Source organism: Hylobates moloch, unplaced genomic scaffold (genome assembly GCF_009828535.3).
Source record: "Hylobates moloch isolate HMO894 unplaced genomic scaffold, HMol_V3 SCAFFOLD_2, whole genome shotgun sequence".
Taxonomy (NCBI): domain Eukaryota; kingdom Metazoa; phylum Chordata; class Mammalia; order Primates; family Hylobatidae; genus Hylobates; species Hylobates moloch.
Genome location: NW_026652277.1, coordinates 7,405,073 through 7,426,999, shown reverse-complemented (window position 1 = coordinate 7,426,999; position 21,927 = coordinate 7,405,073). Strand labels below are relative to the sequence as shown.

Below are 21,927 nucleotides of genomic sequence, written 5' to 3'. Positions count from 1 at the left end.
AAAAAAAAAAAAGAAAAGAAAAAGAAAACAGTGATGTAACAGTTTTATTTTAAAAGGCCAATATTTATAAAATACTGTAATTATCTTAGTTGCATATAGAAATTGTATTTGTTGCCCAGGAGTTGGAGATTGCAGTGAGATGTGATGGTACCCAGGCTGGAGTGCAGTGGTCCTCCTGGGCTGGAGAGATCCTCCTGCCTCCGCTTCCCAAACAGGTGAGATTACAGGTGCCCACCATCATACCCAGTTAATTAAAAAATTTTTTTCTTTAGAGATGGGGTCTTGCTATGTTGCCCAGGCTAATATAAAAATTTCAAATATTGATGTCAAAAATGATGGAAGGGATACGCAGGTTTTCAAAAGTTCCTCTGGGAAACTTGTGAGCAAAATGGTCAACAACCACAGCAATAATCCATCCTCCTCCCAGCTGGCAGGAAGAGCTTGGGCACAGGAGGGCCCAGGGCTGGGAGCAAGAGGTGGGCTGGGGTGGGAGAGAGCGGAGGCACTAGGACTTCCCCCCAGGGCAAGAGAGCTGCCTGGCCACTTGTCCCCACAGGTGCAGCCCTGACCTGAGCAGCAGGAGGGATCCTGGGGCGGGGCGTCCGCCAGCATGCGCTCGTCCCCAGCGTCGTTCTCGATCACCAGCGAGGTCAGCGGGGTCACAATGTGGTGATCTAGAGACATCTGCAGGATCGATCTTGTAATTCTTCTCTTGGCGGCAGCTGTAGGAGCCAGGCTTCTGTATTCAAGAAGTAGAGGCGTTATGGAGCATGGCTCCATTGGAGGGGGAGCGCAAGTCAGCTCCCCTACCCTGCACCCCACCGCTGCTGGGGTCCAACCCTAGGGGTGGGGCGGAGCCACAAAGTAACCAGGAAACAGAACTCACTGGCTTCGAGAAGCTGAGTATTTTATCTAGCTAAGTCCCAAGGCATTATTTATTTATTTACTTATTTATTATCATTATTATTTTTGAGACAAGGTCTCGCCCTGCTGCCCAGGCTGGAGTGCAGTGGCACAGTCACGGTTCCCTGCAGCCTCAACCTCCCAGGCTCAAGAGAGCCTCCTCCCTCAGCCTCCTGAGTAGCTGGGACTATAGGCACATGCCGCCACACCAAGCTAATTTTTGTATTTTTTGTAGAGATAGGCTTTTGTCATGTTGCCCAGGCTGGTCTCAAACTCCTGGACTCAAGCGATCCACACGCCTTGGCCTCCCAAAGTGCTGGGATTACAGGCACGAGCCACGCATCTGGCTCCCAAGGCATTTTTTAAAAACTTTATATTTTAGAGCAGTTTTAGGTTCGCAGTAAAATTATGCAGAAGGTATCAAGATTTTCCATGTCCCCACTGCATACACACGGTCCCCCATATACACAGCCTTCCCCACTATCAACATCCATCCCACATCAGAGTGGTGCATTTGTTACAATGGAAGAAGCTGACACATCATTATCATGCAGAGTCCACAGTTAACGTGGCTGACCCTTGGTGTTGTACATTCTATGGCTTTGGTTAAATGCATAATGACAGGTGTCCACCATTGGGGTATCATATAGGGTATTTTCACTGCCGTAAAAATGCTCCGTGCTCCACCTCCTCACCTGTCTCCCACTCCCCAACCTTTAGCAACTACTGATCTTTTTATAGGAATTGTTTTAAAATCAATGTTTAACTTCTGCAACAATTTGCTATGTATCTGTAAATACATCCAGTGTGCTTCTGTCAGAGAGGGAGCTATTTCTCATTTACTTCACGGTCATAGTTTACAGCCTTGCGTATTTCTTCTACTCTTGTTGACATCAGGGATTTTCTCTATGAGTTCAGTTATACAACTGCATTTCATTTTCCCAGCCTCATTTAGACCCTGTTCCCTCTTCCTGAGAATCCTATCTTATAGATGGTATGAGGCTTGGGAATGGGAACTTTTATCAAACACCTCTGTGTAATTTTGATGCAGGTGGTTAACCATCCATTGCTCTGGGGATATAGTTCTCACGTTGGAGAGTTGAGATGCAGCTCGGCTGAGAAGTCAGAGGGGCCATGGATGAGCATGGGGGAGCCCTTCCTTAGGGAACATCTTAATCACATAATCATTAAATTCTCTTTGGACAAGAAGCCGTTTTCAAGAGTAAATGCAAATAAATGATTGATACATGAAGCAACCAGAGGGGACATAGATGAGCATAGGGGAGCCCTTCCTTAGGGAACATCATAATTGTTAATAATCATCAATTTCTCTGGACAAGAAGCCATTTTCAAGAGTAAATGCAGGGCTGGGTGCAGTGGCTCACGCCTGTAATCCCAGCACATTAGGAGGCCGAGGCGGGCAGATCATGAGGTCAGGAGATCGAGACAGTAAATGCAAATACATGCCTGATACATGAAGCAACATGGATGAATCTCACCAACATCATATTGAGTGAAAGAAGCCAGAAACAGAGGAATACAGATTGCATGATTACGCGAAATTTAGGATCAGGCCAAACTGATGATCACAGACATTGAAAGAGTGGTTTCCACTGGAGGAGGGGGGTGGGTGTTGAGGGAGAAGAACAAGGGAACCTACATCTGGATCTGGGTGGTGATTACATGGATGGTAGATATAAAAATCCATTGAATGGTGCACTTAAAATTAATGCATTTTGGCCGGGCGCGGTGGCTCATGCCTGTAATCCCAGCACTTTGGGAGGCCGAGGCGGGTGGATCACAAGGTCAGGAGATCGAGACCATCCTGGATAACATGAAACCCCGTCTCTACTAAAAATACAAAAAAATTAGCTGGGCATGGTGGTGGGCACCTGTAATCCCAGCTACTCAGGAGGCTGAGGCAGGAGAATGGCGTGAACCCGGGAGGTAGAGCTTGCAGTGAGCCGAGATGGCGCCACTGCACTCCAGCCTGGGAGACAGAGCGAGACTCCGTCTCAAAATAAATAATAATAATAAATAAAAATAAAAATAAATAATTTAATGCATTTTGCACACTTTACTGTGTGTTATACCTAGAAAAAGAGTGAACCCAGCTTTCTCTAAAGTGTTCAGAACTAGTGGAGGGTAATAATCCAAGCCTGTGCTAATGTGCTGTCTTTCTTGCTTCCAAACTCTTTTTGTGTATGACTTCATATATTCCTGGTGGACATTGCAGTTTTGCAGATCTCATGGTGTGGGTACTCTTCTCTTCTTACCGTTCAGCTAGCAGTTGGTTGATGGTTAGATAGGCCCACAGTTTCCTGGTGAAATCGGGATCTGCGTGCTTGTCTTTCGAGAGAAAATCCTGCAAGTCGTCCATCTGGGCCAGTGTCTCCAAGACTAACTGCGTGTTAGCCTAGATGATGGAAGGTTCAGTTGAGAGACACTGGGTAACAGAATTATAGTTAATTGACTCACATTTTTAGTACCTGCTGCGAATGAATGGGAATAAAAAAGAAATGGAAGGCAAAGCCTACTGAGGAAGGAAATGCATTCCTGTGCTTGGGATTGGGCTTGGGTGAAAAGGTCAGGATTTATGGAATAGCTGGGAAGATGGCAGAGATATTCTCATGCCTTCTCCATCACTGACTGCTTCTGTTCTACACGCACGATTCCAGGTAGGCAGAGCTGACATTCAAGAGGGACTGTATCCAGGGGGCCAATTAGTAGATAGAATAAGCAGATAAGTGGAAGTACCGAAGTCGCCGTGATAACGCTCTCTATTTGATCCAATTTAGCAGGGTCAAATTTTCCTGCCACCACAATCTCTGAACCTCCAAAGTAGTTATGGAAATTGTTTTGAGTGACGTCCGTGACTGACGTATGGGGATAGTTGAACTGAACATCCCGGAGCAATGGAGTGGAGACTTGGTTGTAGAATTTCTACAATTCACAGAGAGAGAGAGAGAGAAATTATGTTCATACGGCTTTGTAGATCTAAAGCATTTTATTTTATTTTATTTTATTATTTTATTTTGAGACGATGTATCACTCTGTTGCCCAGGCTGGAGTGCAGTGGTGGGATCTCGTCTCACTGCAATCTCCGCCTCCTGGGTTCAAGCAATTATCCCACCTCAGCCCCCCGAGTAGCTGGGATTACAGGCACAAGCCACCAAGCCCAGCTAATTTTTGTATTTTTAGTAGAGACGGGTTTTCACCATCTTGGCCAGGCTGGTCTTGAACTTCTGTCTTGTGATCTGCCTGCCTCGGCCTCCCAAAGTGCTGGGATTACAGGGATTACGCCCAGCTGATCTAAAACATTTTACTCTGAGATTCTTCAAAGGATCAGCAGATACCTCTTAGTTTATTCACACAGGATGTCTGGGACAAGGGAAAATGCTCGTAATTATCAGATTAGAAACAAAGAGAAGACAAAGACTTGTTGAGAACATTACCTTTGATTTAAGAGACTGGCATTTTTTCCCCTTTCTGTCATGGTCAGCGAAAAACTCTTGGGCAAACTTGTGATAAAAGTCAGCAGGAGGTCGGGCATGGTGGCTCGACCTGTAATCCCAGCACTTTGGGAGGCCAAGGCGGGTGGATCACCTGAGGTCAGGAGTTCAAGGCCAGCCTTGCCAACATGGTAAGCCCCATCTCTTCTAAAAATACAAAAATTAGCCGGGCATGGTGGCGCACACCTGTAATCCTGGCTACTCAGGAGACCGAGGCACCAGAATCACCTGAACCCAGGAGGCGGGGGTTGCAGTGAGCCGAGATTGTACCACTGCACTCCAGCCTGGGTGACAAAGCAAGACTCTGTCTCAAGAAATAATAATAATAATTAAATTTTAAAAAAAGTCAGCTGGGTTAATATTCCCCAAATCAGAATCTTATCTCTTAGTTGTTCCCAAATTTAAATACGACGCCTGGTACTGACAAAGGGCGGGGAAAGACATCTTCTTTCCCCACATCATTTTCTCATCTATTTAGTCAAAACAAACAAGTAGTTTGTATCTTTTTGATATATGTATTTTAATTAAAAAAATTATTTTTGGAACAGATGGATCTCACCATGTTGCCCAGGCTGGTCTTAAACCTCTGGGCTCAAGTGATCGTCCCACCTTGGCCTCCAAAGAGCTGAGATTACAGGGATGAGCCACCACACTCAGCCTGTATCTTACTACTTAAGAAAATTTACATTGTGAAAAATTGATACCAAGATGCCAATGCACGTTAAAGAGAAAACAGTTGGCCATGATGATAAGAAGACCAACTGCTAGTGGGGTGGGAGAGCTACAAGGAGCTTTGATGATGCTCAGAAGACCTTTTTGTTCAGGGGGTAGGAAAGCTGTTTCCAACACCCATCTGCCTCATACCTCACTGTTACTGCAGAAATATGAGGGTGGGAGGAAACGTGTGAGAAAGGAACTGGCCACTTTCCTGATCCTGGCAACCAAATATTGCTGAGATCATGACCATTTTGAGTTAAGTTCAGTTATGCATCATACATGCATCAGATATGGGTAGTTAAATGATTTCCAGTGAAGAATAAAAAAAGAACAGAAGAAAACGTTGCCTTAAGCTGGGAAGACGTGTCCTGGTTTCCATAAATCCTTTGTGCAATTCCATGGTTTTCATTGGACAGTCTCTTCAAAAAATCATAGTCCACATCAAATCCCATACCCAAACTGAACAAGGAGATATTGTCTCGGATGTTCTCCTTCACGTTTTTCTGAATTTTTGACAGTTTTAGTTCACCTAAAGTTGGTGATGTCCGAAAGGAAAAGAATGAAGAAGTAATATCATAAATTTTCTGGAAAATCCAGGGAGGGCAGTTTAGTAAAATGTGTCCAACTTAAAATTGCATTTACCTTTTGACCCAGTAACTCAATTTCTAGGAGTTTTTCTTAGAGATGCACTCATATATGTTGAAATGAAGTGTGGGCTGTGTTGCACAGCAACATTATTTGGGAATAGCAACATATTGGAAACAACATAAATATGCGCCAATGAGGGTGCTTGGTTAGATGATGATATATTCAAACCGTGAGATACTATGCAGTTATTAAAAAGGACATGGAAACACCTTATGTATGTATACCAGACAATCTCAAGGGCATGTTTAGAGGAGAAAAAAAAAGGTAAATATCAGGGTACATAGGAGGCATTTGCATGCATGCATGTATAAATGTATGTATGTGTACGTATGCATATACACATACATGTGTGCAAACATGTATATATAGTATACAGGCATGCATAAACTATTTGTGGAAAGATACACAAGAAACTGTAACCAGTGACTGATTCCAGGGACAACTGAATGGTTGAGAAACACGAGTGAGAAACCATAATTAAACCAAATTATGGTTTAATTTTTTTTTTTTTTTGAGGCGGAGTCTCACTTTGTTGCCCAGGCTGGAGGGCAGTGGCACCATCTCAGCTCACTGCAACCTCCGCCTCGTGGTTTTAAGTGATTCTCCTGTCTCAGCCTCCCAAATAGCTGGGATTATAGGCACACGCCGCCCTGTCAGGCTAATTTTGTATTTTTAGTAGAGATGGGGTTTCGCCATGTTGGCCAGGCTGGTCTTGAATTCCTGATCTCAGGTGATCCACCCACCTCAGCCTCCCAAAGTGCTGGGATTATAGGTGTGAGCCACCATGCCTGGCCAGTTTAATATTTTAAACTATATTTCCTTTTCCACCTTATGATTTTATTCAAAACTTGAATTTTAAAAGTAATCTGATCTGAGGGAGAAAACATTAGCTCTACAACAAATACATGATACTGGCTTATTCTAGTCCCGTTATTAATAAGATGGTTGCTCTCTGGCTTTCTAAAGCTCTGACTGCCACTGTTTTTGCCTCATGCATTTTCATTCCACTTGGCTGTGTCAGAATGTGTTAGACTCGGTCCTAGTCTGTACAACAGCACACTCAGGCAACACAATCTGGCATTCACTATTACTTACAGTGGCCAGAATAAAGACACAAGTAAAACAAAGATAGCTTGGCACAGTGGCTCACACCTGTAATCTCAACATTTTGGGAGTCCAAGGTGGGAGGACTGCTTGAGCCCAGGAGTTGGAGATCAGCCTGAGCAACATAGTGAGACTTTGTCTCTCCAAAAAAAAAAAAGAAAAGAAATTAGCTAAGTGTGGTGGTGCACACCTGTAGTCCCAGCTACTCAGGAGGCTGAGGCAGGAGGATCACTTGAGCATGGGAGGTTGAGGCTGCAGTGAGCTGTGTGTGCTCCACTGCACTCCCTCCTGGATGACAGAGCAAGACCCTGTCTCAAAAAATAAATAAAATAAAATAATGTAACAAAAATAAAAATAAATAATAGAAGTAGGGAGATGTTGCTGCCATTTTGTAGAAAGAAAAATGTTTAACCTCAAGGTTGTGTCAGAGAGCTGTCATTTCTCTAGCTGCAACTGGGAGAAGTGTGGAGAATAATAGGGAATATGCTACTGTGGCCTCCAAAGGTACTGCTGGGAGATCTGGGATCAATACTCATCATTCACCACCCCCATACACCATCTTCACATACCTCAAGTTGAGGAAATAAATGCATTTCCCTACAATGCATCAGCAATCCTCACAACATACTATTAAAATTCAGACTCAGATTTCCGCATATTGTGGAGGTAGAATTGAGGCATTCAAGAGCGCCCTTGCTGAAAGTGTCTGAGCAGTAGCTTAAGGGGTGAGGGCTGCAGGATCAGAAGACCTCCTTTAGGAAGCATGGGTTTAAAATGTTCTAGAAACTCAGGCAAATGCCATTAGAGTTCCCCTTTTAGGCAAACCACCATTCTAAGAAACAAAAGTGAAAAGTGTTTGTCTTGAGAAAGTTGAAGTGACACTTGCCCACTGTTGGATCTCCATCAGAAACCAAAATGATCAGCGAGACGGAGTTGGGGTCTAACAGTCCCAAGTTACTGGCTTCATTCAAAATGAAGATTGCCCGCAGGAGTGCTTCATTGATGTTTGTGCCTGTTGAAGTAGCATAATGAAACGTTGGGTATGCGTTCTCACCACACACAGAAAATCCCATCCTGGATTCAGACTCGTATGTCGGCTGATCACTTATCCATCAGTTATTCCATGCCAAAATCATTTCATTGCTTTCTGAGTGACACCAACTGTGCTCAAGCTGGTGTTCCCCCAGTGCAGTGAAAGATTCACTTTGAAGTAAACTATCCCCTTAGAGATGAATTAGCCCTTTCAAAGCACAGACTGTTACTTTGTTAAACACCAGATTAAAGTATCCAAATCAGCCTTGCCAAGATACTCTGAAGACAGTAACATTTTATGCTTTATGCAGGCAATAAAGAAGGCCAGTATCACTGAACCTTTTTCTGAGAGAGATTAAAATGATTCAAAGCTTGTGTGGGCTGGATTATAAATTCTACTTTCACTACAAACTTAGCATTCATCCATTACCAATAAATGTATTATTTAAGATAGGCCCTTGAACACTGGGGAAAGACCACTGTGATGGGAATAATGCTTCTTAAGTGAATCATGATTTGAACCCAAAGGAAGTTTCTCCTTGGGCTTTAGCCCAACACACTCACCTCCACTGGGCTGGATTTTCTCAATATACCTCTTGGCATCTGCAACCTGTGTTTTTGTAGCTGAAATTAAATCATTTCTCCAAGTTCGAACGTTCTGGTTGAAATCAATCACAGAGAAACGGTCTTCTGCTCTGAGGTCATCCAATATGGTCTTCATTGCTTCCACAGTCTATTTCAATAGAGAATAAAGACAGGTCCCATTACAGAAAATCTGAACCTCAGAGGAACTAGGAAGACCAATCATTGATCCTGGTCATCTTTCAAGTTCTTCTCAAGCTAAACTTCTTCCAGAAAACCTCTCGAGCCCACCTCAGTGAATGCAGACCTACCCCTCATTTATTCTGGGCATGTACTGTTGGCTTTTTGATACTTTTACTATCTTATTTTGCTATGCACAACCAGTTTGACTAGTCTTTATGTTAAGGATCACAAACTTCGAGTGCCACCTTTATAATGCCTGAAAATAAAATACATTTCTCAAGTCCATCTACTCACCCAGTCTCTTAAACTATTTCCTGATCTTTCTCTCTTTTTTTTTTTTTTGAGACGGATCCTCGCTCTGTCGCCCAGGCTGGAGTGCAGTGGCACAATCTCGGCTCACTGCAAGCTCCGCCTCCCGGGTTCACGCCATTCTCCTGCCTCAGCCTCCCCGAGTAGCTGGAACTACAGGCGCCCGCCACCACGCCCGGCTAATTTTTTGTATTTTTAGTAGAGACGGGGCTTCACCGTGGTCTCGATCTGCTGACCTCGTGATCCGCCCGCCTCGGCCTCCCAAAGTGCTGGGATTACAAGCGTGACCCACCGCGCCCGGCCGATCTTTCTCTTTAAACCACCACCATCACCCTGTTTCTCTAGCTTACGTGTGATGACTTTGATTCCAGCTCCACTGAGAAACTGAAGCAGACAGAAGAACATTCCCACAGACTCCCGCTACCATAAAATCCCAACTAGCAATATTTGTACCTGTACATTTTTCTTTCCTGCCTGATAATAAAGAACAACTAGCAGTATTTCTACCTAATGCAAACCCATCTACTCATGAACTAGATTTCATTCCCTCTCTTTGACTAAAGAACATGGCTCCAGCAATTGTCCTTTGCCTCTTCAATTTCCCTATTCTATTGGTACATTTCCGTCAACATAAAAACATGTTATTTCTCACCTCGTGTGCATCCACTTTCTTCATTTCTCAGCTTTCTTCTGCAATAAAATTCCTTGAGGAATTGTCTAAACACGCTGTCTCCAAATCTTCTCTTCCTATTCTCTCATAAGCCCAATCCTTTCGGGTTTTCATCCCTGTCACTCTACTGAAACTGCCCTTGTCAAGGTCACCAGTGATGCTAATGTCGCTAAATCCAAAGGTCCGTCTTCATTTCTCATGCACCAGCAAGTGCTCTCATCTCCCTCCTGAACACAAATTCCTCAATTGTTTTCCAGGCCCTCATTCTCTCTTGATTTTTCTCCCCCACTTACTAATTGTTTTTATTAGTCTCTATCACCAATTATCCTCTTCTTCCCAAATTCCCAATATTGGAATGTTCTGTTGTCTGATCTTGGCTCCCTTGTCCATCTAGACCTTGGCATTCTCATCTAGTCCCAATGCTGCCAGTACCTTCTATGTGCTGGCGTGTCCTAACCATGTGTCTCCACATCTCACTTTTGAGGAGGCTTCCATGGCCAATGTGGGTATTTAATAGACATCTCAGACTTTGGATCCAAAACCAAACTGGGACATTCCCTGCAATGTCTGATTCCATCTCTGTCTTTGCCAACTCATGGATGGCCACTCCATCCTTCTAGTCGCTCAGGCTAAGTCCTGGGGCACCTTTCACTTCTCTTTTCTTCCCTTGCCTCACAGCTAGCCCTTCAGGATATACTGTTTACTCTACTGTCAAAACAGATTCCGGAATCCAGCTCTGATCATGACTGCACAGGCGTTCCATGAGCCACCTTGCCTCTCACTTCTCAGATCTCATCTCCCACTGCCCCTCTCTACTGGCATCTCTCTCTGTTCTTTGCACACTTTCGACTTAGAACTGTTGCATGAGCTGTTCATTGCATTTAATTCCCTTAGGTATCTGCACAATTCTCCCTTCACCATCTCAGGGTCTCCTCAGAGATATTCTCCAGGAAACCACCTATTTAGATGACAAGCCTATTTAAAATTGCATCCCCCTGCAATTGCCACTCTTGATTTCTAACATACACTTCTTTTATTTAAAAAAAAAAACTTTTATCATAATGCTGCCATTGAACGTACTTGTCCATTCGTACTTGTATGTGTATTGTTTATTCTCTGTACCCTCTCCCCCAGATGTAAGTTTCATAAGCACCAGAGGTAGCAATGCGTTTTTTGTTTGGTTTCTGTTTTTATGCTTTGGGTCTGTTTTGCTCACAGATGAACTAAGTGTATGACACATAGTAGGTGCTTCATAAATATTTGTTGAATGAATGAATGATGAAAGGAAGAAAGCAGTGAATAAACTGTTGTATCAGAGCAGTGGTTCTCAGTCAGAGTCAATTATTCCCCCCAGCAGACATTTGGCAATGTCCGACGTTATATTTGATTGTTATGATGCAGGGGAGGTTGTGCTACTGAAATTTAGCAAATAGACCATAGACCATGCTGCTAAGTATCCTGCAATGCACCAGACAGCCCTCCTACAACAAGGAATGACCCCATCCAAAATATCAATAGTCCCACTGCTGAGAAACCCTGCCTGGGAGTACAGACCCAGGCAGGCAGGGTCTGTGAAAGACAGGGTCTTCTTCTTCATCGTCTTCATCTTCATCTTTTTTTTTTGAGATGGAGTTTCGCTCTCGTTGCCCAGGCTGGAGTGCAATGGCGCGATCTCTGCTCGCTGCAACTTCCGCCTCCTGGGTTCAAGCAATTCTCCTGCCTCAGCCTCCTGAGTAGCTGGGATTACAGACATGCACCACCACGCCTGGCTAATTTTGTATTTTTAGTAGAGACAGGGTTTCTCCATGTTGGTCAGGCTGGTCTCGAACTCCCAACCTCAGGTGATCCGCCTGCCTCGGCCTCCCAAAGTGCTGGGATTACAGGCGTGAGCCACTGTGCCCGGCCGACAGGGACTTCTTTTAAGTTCCTTACAGATCTTAGGGTAGTAGTGAACTCTTGGGTGGTCAAAAATAGTTGCCGTATGAATGGTTAGTTGGTTGTTCAACTTGGTTGAATGGATGGATGGGTTGATGGATAAGTTAAATCATTTCCTTGTTTGGTCTTTAGAATTGCATCTATACATCTCACTTATCACTGAGTAAGCCTATATTGAGCTCTGAGCTGGAAAACAAGATGGATAGCTGCCCTCAAGCAATTACAATATAACTAGAAATAATATGTATATATCGAATCAATATTTATATGTGGACAATGACAAGATATTATAAAAAACATGTAGAAGAGCAAAAATGTGACTGATCATTGAAAGAAGAGGTTATATAGAGATTACATTTTTCAAAGAGGTGAGTTTTGAGACAGTTTTTCAAGGAAATATTGGATAGAGAGTGGAAAAGAGGAAGAGAAGGAAGAGGAAACAGGAAAGAGGAAGAAGAGAAGGAAGGGAATTTTACACTGGAGGAATGGTTAGAAGACGGAGGTGTATGTCCTGTGAAATGCAATAATCGCAAAATGTTAGGAAGAGTTTACAACGGCAGTCAGTAACCACAGTCCCTGAGCTTCAGCCCTAAGCAGGGAGGAGGGATAGAATGATTGTATTTTTAGGAGGTGATCAAAGAAGATAGGGAGTCCCCCCAACCACTGCAAAAAAGGGGGTACTTACTTGTTTCATTTTAACTCCCCACATGGAGCCACTCACATCGATGACAAAGAGGATGTTTTTGGGAATTGGGTCCAGGTTGTCAGGAGCAAAGAAGTGGACAAAATATCCATTGAACACCTGAAAAATATAACGTATTTGTGAGTCAAATCATGATTCGTGTTTAGAAGGTAGGAAGATGGGGACCTGGGGACTCAGAGAAGAGAGGGGTCTCCAGGGAGGAGGAGGTGGAGCTTGATGTGCATTTGCCTCCACATTTTCCTGGCTGCTCCCCCACCTCCTCTCCTGTGAGGGTCAAGACCTTCCTAGGAGAACATTCTATTCCATTCCACTCCACGCTGCTCCACTCCACGCCACACCACGCCGTGCCACTCCACTCTGTTTCACTCCACTCCACTCCACGCCACTCCACTCCATGCCACACCATGCCGTGCCACTCCACTCCGCTTCACTCCACTCCACTCCACACTGCTCCACTCCACTCCACGCCACTCCACTCCACTTGACTCCTCTCCACACCATGCCACTCCACTCCATGCCATGCCACGCCACTCCACGCCACTTCACTCCACTCCACGCCACGCCACTCCACGCCACGCCAGGGCACTCCACTTCACACCACACCATGCCACTCCACTCTACTCCACTCCACACCACTCCACTCCACGCTGCTCCACTCCACTCCATGCCACTTCACTCCACTCCACTCCACCCCACTTCACGCCACTCCACTCCACGCCACTCCACTCCACCCCACTTCACACCACTTCACTCCACTCCACTCCACCCCACTTCACGCCACTCCACTCCACGCCACTCCACTCCACCCCACTTCACACCACTTCACTCCACGCCACTCCACTCCACATCACTCAGTCTTTACAGAGAGCCCCTGTTCCAGTCGCCCTGCTAACCCGCGGTGAATCAGGCAGAGTCCCCACCCTCAGGAGGCTCCCAGCCAGCAGAGGATAAGGGTAAGTGGAGGCAATGTGCAGCGCAGCGTGTTAAGCACCATGATTAGGAAGTAAAGGGTTCGGCAAGAGCCCAGTGTGCATCTAACGCGCACGCATGGGACGGTTCTCTAGGAAGCAGCATCTCCACTGGAACCTAAGGATGAGCTCAGACTCAGCCACTCTCTTAGAGCTGAGCCAGGTTGAGATAGTGGGGAATGGGGAAGAGAGTTCCAGACAGTGCAGCCCCAGAGATGAGAAAACATGGCATATTTGGGGCTCCATATGTGGTTCAGCAAGATGGGGCTGTAGAATCCAAGAATTCAGGGAACTAGGTGGAGAATCAGCAGGACAGATCACGAAGGACGTGTATGGGCCACTTTAGAAAATTTGGATTTTTCTTTTTCTTTTTTTTTTTTTTTGAGACGGAGTCTCACTTTGTCGCCCAGGCTGGAGTGCAGTGGCGCGATCTTGGCTCACTGCAAGCTCCGCCTCCCGTGTTCACACCATTCTCCTGCCTCAGCCTCTCCGAGTAGCTGGGACTACAGGCGCCCGCCACCACGCCCAGCTAATTTTTTTGTATATTTAGTAGAGACGGGGTTTCACCGTGGTCTTGATCTCCTGACCTCGTGATCCGCCTGCCTCGGCCTCCCAAAGTGCTGGGATTACAAGCGTGAGCCACCGCGCCCGGCCGAAAATTTGGATTTTTCTTGAAGTTAATGAGCGGCTGCCCCAGCTGGACTCCTGACCATCCTCTTTGTCTTCTGCTGCAGACTTGCTGACTGGCTCACCTAATTCTCTTTCCTCTGCCCTTTGGCTGCCTCTTTCCAGGAAACTACAGCGTCCAGGTACAGGGTGTGTGCTCCGCTTGCTGTCCCTAGAGAGACTCTTGGAGTTTTGGGTACGTTCTGAGAGTCCTCACCTTAGTACAAAGAAAGGAAGACACACATCTAGGACATGACTAAAGGGGAAAGGAAACTTTTCAAGAAACTTCATGAAAAACCTTGGCCCTGAAATTCACCGCTGGCTCTTGATCTTTCTAGACTGTGGATGAGCCTTCCTCCTCACCCCGTAATCTCTGTGCTTTCTTTGATTATCTAATTGCTGAGGGCCTTGGGAGCCTATTTAAAATTCCTGTTCTGTAATTATTCCATCGTTCTTCATATGAGGTCCAGGAATGCCCTCCTGGGACAAGAGCATGAGACCCTATGACCTTTCATACATAAAAGGTAATGCTTAGCGGTATATTCAAAGAATATGATTTTAGTCCCTTCTCTGCAGCTAGAAACACTTGCCCTGGCAGCTAGAAACCACCCACAGGCCTGGGAGTTTGTTTAAAAAGGAGCAGCTCTTTGGCACGGGCTTGGCAGTAGAACCAGAGCCTGTGTGCACTCACCTCCAGTTCACCAGCCTTCTCTTCTCTTTTCACGTCATACAGCACCACCAGTTCCCCATCTACCGCAGTCTCCCGGCAGCTAGGGCATATTTTCTGCTGTGCTACTGTGGGCTTGAAGGAGACGTGTGCCTAGAAAGAATGGTGACGTCAGAGCCTCTGCCTCTAGCCCCTTCCCAGTGCTTGGCGCTGCCCCTTCTCCAGCACACAGGGAAGAGGAGCTGCCCAATGGACATTCTGCATCCCCGCAACATCGGTGGACCCATTACTGATGGGAAGGACATGCCGGGGCTTTTGCAGGGAGCATCTCCAGCCTGCCATGCTGTTTGCAAGGTTTCAGGCCTTTTTAGAAGAAAGCCAAAGAATTTCCTTCATCCCCTGTAGAAGGGCTGACTATGTGCTTTGGAAAGAGTCTGTGAAATGTTTTAATGTTCTTAGAGGAGTTTCTCCTTACAGGAGTCATCATTGGTTACCACTGGCCATTGAGGCAGAGAGCTGAACATGTCTTGCTATGGTTAATGCATGAAAATCCGCCACATAGGATGTGAAAGCTGTCCTTTAGCTACTGTTTAAGCAGGTGACTGAGGGGGAAATGAGACTCAAAAAGGGACAATCTCTGGTCAAAATGGAAGGAACCACTGGGAGTGTTGTTCTGTGTATCCTGGGGAGACCCTAGACTCTGCTTGGGGATCCCCATTTCTTCAACAGTGTCCTCAACTCAACACCAGCCTGCTTTTCTATTCTCCAGAGCACAGAAGGAGAAAAGAACCCACGATCCAGAGGCCCCGTGGATGCCTGGCAACACGCAGGGCTCAGGGTACCTTCTGTTTTCCTTTAGAAATGACCGGAACACCATCGAAATGGCCTTCGAATGTGTCGGGAACATGAAGAAATCTCAGTCCCTGAGGTTCGATAACCCACACATCTACCTAGAGATGCAAGAGAAAATTACCCAAAGCATTAAAAGTCTTTAAAGTCTTTTTAAGCAAGAAGTAAAATTACAAATAAGTCTTCTGCTGCTCTTCTCCTCCGCAGGTTTCCCGGGCACGACCCCACGAACTCTCCTGCAGGATCTGCAAGTTCCTGCGATGGGATTCATCTCACCACAGAGGCTTAACCCCCTTCTGTCAACTCAGAACTCTCCTTCTGCTGCCTCACTCCCTCAGGAGTCAACTCCCTTCCTCATTCTATTCGAGTCTTTTTATTTTTAAGAGCATTTGCATTGTTAGGGAAAAAAACAATTCCTTCTCTTTTTTTCCCCTCATTGTTAAATAGCACTGCATTTACTCTGTAGACCCGCCATTGTTAAATAGCACTGCATCTACTCTGTAGACCCGCCATTGTTAAATAGTACTGCATCTACTCTGTAGACCTGTCAAAAGTAGACCATTTTCCCCAAATCTTGAGTCATTTTATTTCTTCTCTGTCTTCTTGCTTTGAACAGAGCTCATCTAGGGAAATCCCCTTTGGTGATTCTTGACCAAACCACAGTCATAGCTGCCATTTTTTTCTTTTTTTAATTTAATTCTATGGTTTGTTTGTTTATATTTTTGTGTATTTATTTTGAAAAATTTGTATAAATTTATGGAGTACAAATGCAGTTTGGTTACATGAATATATTGCACAGGGGTGAAGTCTAGGCTTTTAGTGCAACTACTACCCAAGTAATGTACCTCGTACCCATTGAGTAATTTCTCATCCCTCACCCCACTCCCACCCTCCCACACTTCTCCCAAGTCTCTCCACTCTCACCCTCCCACACTTCTCCCAAGTATCCCCACTCCCACCCTCCCACACTTCCGAGCCTCCAATGCCTATCATTCCACACCCTATGTCCCCATGTACACATTATTCAGCTCTCTCTTATAAGTGAGAACCTGTGGTATTTGATTTTCTGTTTCTGAGTTACTTAGCTGCTATTTTTTCTTTTCTTTCTTTTTTTTTTTTTTTTTGAGACAGGGTCTCATTTTGCCATCCAGACTGGAGTGCAGTGGCATGATCATAGCTAACTGCAGCCTCGATTTTTTGGGCTCAAGCTATCCTCCCGCCTCAGCCTCCCAAGTGGGTGGGGCTACAGGGGTGCACCACCATGCCTGGCTAATTTATTTATTTATTTATTTTCAGTAGAGGTGAGGTATCGCTGTGCTGCCCAGGCCGTCACTCAGTTTTTATTAATATTGTTATTATCAACAGTCTCAATGATTGTCTCCTCCTAGGCTTAGATGCTAATGACATCTAACCATTGCTTCAAATTATTTACCACAGGATTCATGGCATTGAGGAAGAGAATGTGGGTTACTGACACTCATCCATCATCAGTACTGGAAAAACATCCAACAACACACTTAATTGTACAGAGCATCTTGGCCAAGTCATGTGCCCTGGATGGCGCTGCATTTGCCTGAAGGATGGGCATCTTTTTTTCAATTCACACAAAAGCACGGTATGTGCTAGGAGTGGCCCAGAAAAGAACTCAACAGCATAGACTCTGATAGTGAACTGATGCCAAACAGTGGGCATTATTGATCCGACGAGCAGCTTTTCAAATGGGAGTTAAAGTTTCATCATGATTAATTCATTCCCTTTCATCTCCCGTGTCTCCGGGCAATGAGAGACATGGGAGATGTCTGCTTCACTCTCCCATCTGCCAGGGGGAGGGGCATGTTGGTCTCTGTACTCTCTTAGGCTTCCTCTTACCTAGCTCTGCCTCTTACACTAAACAGTCATAGGATGTCACAAAGATTTGAGCAAAGAAAAGAGCAGTTTAGTCTTTATAGCAAGAGATGAAGATGACAGCAGAGGTGAGTTCAGATGGATAGTCATGCAGTGGATGCCCGAGGCACTGCTCCCTTGTGGTGATGATGGCTGGGATGGCAGGAAAGACAATTCACTTAACCTTCATCAAGCTCCTGTCATTGGCCACATATTACAGGAACAGGAAACCAAGTACTGCACGTTCTCACTTCTAAGTAGGAGCTAAACATTACACATAGACACAAAGAAAGGAACAGTTGACACCAGGGCCTACTCGAGGATGAGGGAGGGAGGAGAGAAACGATCGGAAAACTACCTATCAGGTACTATGCTCATTACCTGGGTGGTGAAATCATCTGTACACCCAACCCCTGTGACATGGAATTTACCTATGTAACAAACCTGCATATATGCCCCTGAACTTAAAATAAAAGTTAAAAAAAAGAACTGACAAACAAAAGTCTGTTACAGTACTCTTTTCATAGATGAGAGAGCGAAGACTCAGGATAACTGGTCCTTGAAGATTAGTGTCTTGGGTTGAATGGTGGCCTCCCCCCTAAAGATATGCCTAACCCCTGGAATCTGTGAATATGGATTTATCTGGAAAAACAGTCCTTGCAGATGCAATTAAGGATCTTGAGTTGAGATCATCCTGTACTACCTGGTGGACCCCAAACCTAATAGGTGTTCTTGTGAGAGAAAGGCAGAGGGGCATTTAAGATGCTCAGTGGAGGAGAGGATACGACTGTGGAAGAAGAGATTGGAGTGATCTGCCTACAAGGCCACAAGTCAAGGAAGGCTGGCAGCTGCCAGACAGCAGGAGAAGCAAGGAACGGGCTCTCCCCTGGAGCCTCCAGAGAGAAAGGTGCAGCTCTGCAGACACCTTGACTTCAGACTTCCATGAGAGAATCAATTTCTGTTGTGTTAAGCTGTGGCGTTTGCTGTAACTTGTTATAGCAGATCTCAGAAACCACCATAATACGGCTGCTAAGGAGACCGAGAGCTGTAAGGAAGTGTTGTGGCTGACTCCAAACCCACCATCTTTTCGATACATCCCACTGTCTTGCAGAGTTGAGTGGCATCCAACACCACAAGTGCTAGTGCAAGCAGAAAGTATAAATCAGGGTCAGGGACTATAAAAGGACAGTGTCACTGCCCACCCTACAGATCCCGGCTTACCTCTAAGTGCTTGGCCAGCCGTCCAGGTTGCAGATAGATCCTGTGCTCATAAGAGCCCAGCTTCCTCCACTTCACCTCCTGGTAGTGAAGTTCGAACTGCACCTTTGCTCCTGGGAGGACATTTACTTCCGTTCTGAAGTTTTCCATATCAAGAGCCCTGCTCCTAAAGGTGAAAGCCCCCAACAAAAGTCAACAGATACATGATTGAGCGGCATGACCCAGAATCTAGGCAGAGGGCGTGTAGACTTTCCTGGACGGTCCATCCTGCTCAGTAGTTCATGAAAGTGAACAGTAGATACACTAGAGATAAGTGCAGCTTCTAGATCAGTTGAATCCCAACAAGAGCTTCAGTCTCCTCTCCTACCCAATCTCCGGCTCCCAGAGCTTCTTACTGACTTGAGTGTTGTCTGCAAAAAGCTACCAGGGATTGGCCCCTATCCTGGGCCAGGAACTTGACATCTATCATTGCCGATATAGCAGCTCTGCAATATGGAGATCATTACTCTGACTTTTCAGATGATAAAAAAAATTAGGCTTGAGCCGGGCGCGGTGGTTCACGCCTGTAATCCCAGCACTTTGGGAGGCCGAGGCGGGCGGATCACGAGGTCAGGAGTTTGAGACCAGCCTGGCCAACATGGTGAAACCCTGTCTCTACTAAAAATACAAAAATTAGCTGAGCATGGTGGTGTGTGCCTGTAATCCCAGCTACTCAGGAAGCTGAGGCAGGAGAACTGCTTGGACCAGGACCCAGGAGGTGGAGGTTACATTGAGCCGAAATCACTCCATTGCACTCCAGCCTGGGCAACAAGAGTGAAACTCTGTCTCAAAAAAAAAAAAAAAAAAAAAATTAGGCTTGTAGAGGACCTGCTCAAGACCCCATGGCCAGTCCACTGTGGGACCAGGACTCACATCCACGGTTGGATGGTTCAAAGATAGCACTCTTCCCATACTGCATTTGAGGTTCACTGTAGGAGTTCTTGATATTTCTGAAAGTCTTCAGAAGAAAAACTTTATTTTTGCATCAAATTGAGTTTGTTTCTCTTTTTTTTTTTGAGCTGGAGTCTCGCTCTGCTGCCCAGGCTGTAGTGCAGTGGTGTGATCTCAGCTCACTGCAACCTCCACCTCCAGGGTTCAAGCTATTCTCCTACCTCAGCATCCCGAGTAGCTGGGACTACAGGCATGCGCCACCATGCCCAGCTAATTTTCCTATTTTTAGTAGAGTCAGGGTTTCCCCATGTTGGCCAGGCTGGTCTCAAACTCTTGACCTCAGATGATCCACCCGCCTCCACCTCTGAAAGTGCTGGGATTACAGGCTGAGCCACTGCACCTGGCTTGAGTATGTTTTTCTATCATAAGGCCTTATTTTAGTCACATACATACTGAGTTCAATATGATCATTGATCTTGAAGTGTTTATGGTTTAAAGAGAAAGCAGCAGAATTATCAATGCTGGTGATTCCAGCGTTAGGATAAACAGGGAATGATTTTTTAAATGAAATAAGTAAATACACTGGGCACAGAGGCTCACGCCTGTAATCCTAGCACTTTGGGAGGCCAAGGTGGGTGGGTCACTTGAGGTCAGGAGTTACCAGCGTGGCCAACATGGTGAAATCCCATCTCTACTAAAAACACAAAAATTAGCCAGGTGTGATGGTGAGTGCCTGTAATCCTAGCTACTCAGGAGGCTGAGGCAGGAAAATTGCTTAGACCTGGAAGGTGGAGGTTGCAGGAGCCCTGTCTCTCCTAAAAATACAAAAATTAGCCGGGCGCAGTGGTGGGTGCCTATGATCCCAGCTGCTCAGGAGGCTGAGGTAGGAAAATTGCTTAGACCTGGGAGGTGGAGGTTGTAGTGAGCCCTGTCTCTCCTAAAAATACAAAAATTAGCCGGGCATGGTGGTGGGTGCCTATGATCCCAGCTGCTCAGGAGGCTGAGGCAGGAAAATTGCTTAGACCTGGGAGGTGGAGGTTGCAGTGAGCCGAGATCATGCCACTGCACTTCATTCTATCCAGGGTGATAGAGTGAAATTTCATTTCAAAAAAAAAAAAGAGAGAGAGAGGAAAAAAAAGAAATAAATAAGCAAGGTGAGATGTTGCATAATCAGCCTAAGGGATTGGGGAGTTGTTGTGGACAGTCAGCTTGCGATATCAAATAATTGAAGAAAAAGATGAGCATGACCTCGTGCAAAGCTTTGAGACAGAGTCTGCAGTGAGAGACCATGTTTACCCGAGGGGCGCACTAGGGTGGGAGCTCTGCATTCCCTGCACTAACTACAGTGCCTAGAAGAGTTCTGGTAGAAATAAGTATCTGTGGGATGGATAAACAAATAAATGAATGGGTGATGTGGTCAAAATGATGGACAAAGATGGCAGAATGATTTTTTTTTTTTTTTTTTTTTTTTTTTTGAGACGGAGTCTTGCTCTTTCTCCAGGCTGGCATGCGGTGGCACAATGTTGACTCACTGCAACCTCCGACTCCCTGGTTCAAGCAATTCCCCTGCCTCAGCCTCCTGAGTAGCCGGGACTACAGGCACACGCCACCACGCCCAGCTAATTTATGTATTTTTAGTAGAGACGGGGTTTCACCATGTTGGCCAGGATGGTCTCAATCTCCTGACCTCATGATCTGCCTGCCTCGACCTCCCAAAGTGCTGGGATTACAGGCGTGAGCCACTGCACCTGGCCGGCAAAATGATTCTTAAAGATAAAAGAACTGATTCACCTGCAGCAAGGCTAGAGGACTTTCCTCTGCTTGGAGCCTCTTCTCTCCTTTCTCTACCTGGCTGAATTTTACTATAGTTGGTGCTCTGTATCCTCTGGGGTTTGGTTCCAGGATTCCCCAAGAATACCCCAAAATCCGGCGATGCCCAAGTCACTGTTACAAAATAGTATGGTGCAGTGGACCCTCCGTATCCACAGGTCTCCATCCACAGTTGATTGAATCTGAGAATGTGAAACCCATGGATGCGAAGGCCAACTGTAATCTACTTGGGCTCAGCTTACACATTAGTCCTCTGTGGGGATTTCCTGGACCCCCAGACAGGATGACACACTCGGCACTCGGAACTCCCACAGTGTTTTTTTGTGTACCCTCTCTGTCTTTCCGTATTAGCCCTTGCCCACTACAGAGATTGTCGTCACAGGTTCCTTGTCTGCCTCCTGCATGAGACTGACGGTGTCTGCTTTTGTGTTGCTGCTGCCTCTGACAGAACCGGGGACAGAGCTTGTATTTGATGCATTTTTGTTGAATGAACAAATGCATGAATGAAAGGAAAAGAACTTCAACTACAGGTGAGTTTGGGGATATAGGAGAGGAGGAGAGGAGGAGAGGAGGAAAGAAACACGGCGGCATTTGGCCTAATAGCGTGGGCCAGGCAC

The 21,927-nt window shown here is 45.6% G+C and overlaps 1 protein-coding gene across 1 annotated transcript in view; it reads right to left on the bottom strand.

Moving 5' to 3' along the window:
- Window positions 1-21,927, bottom strand: part of ITIH2 (inter-alpha-trypsin inhibitor heavy chain 2) — a 52,477-nt gene that overhangs the window by 17,884 nt on the left and 12,666 nt on the right. Inside the window, exons 6-15 of the mRNA XM_032151702.2 lie at window positions 18,554-18,716; window positions 15,442-15,549; window positions 14,624-14,752; window positions 12,281-12,397; window positions 8,481-8,649; window positions 7,771-7,896; window positions 5,480-5,661; window positions 3,661-3,846; window positions 3,180-3,319; window positions 570-739 (exon numbers count right to left, since the gene is read on the bottom strand). Of these exons, the coding sequence (XP_032007593.1) occupies window positions 570-739; window positions 3,180-3,319; window positions 3,661-3,846; window positions 5,480-5,661; window positions 7,771-7,896; window positions 8,481-8,649; window positions 12,281-12,397; window positions 14,624-14,752; window positions 15,442-15,549; window positions 18,554-18,716 (1,490 nt within the window). The remainder of the gene's footprint in view (window positions 1-569; window positions 740-3,179; window positions 3,320-3,660; window positions 3,847-5,479; window positions 5,662-7,770; window positions 7,897-8,480; window positions 8,650-12,280; window positions 12,398-14,623; window positions 14,753-15,441; window positions 15,550-18,553; window positions 18,717-21,927) is intronic.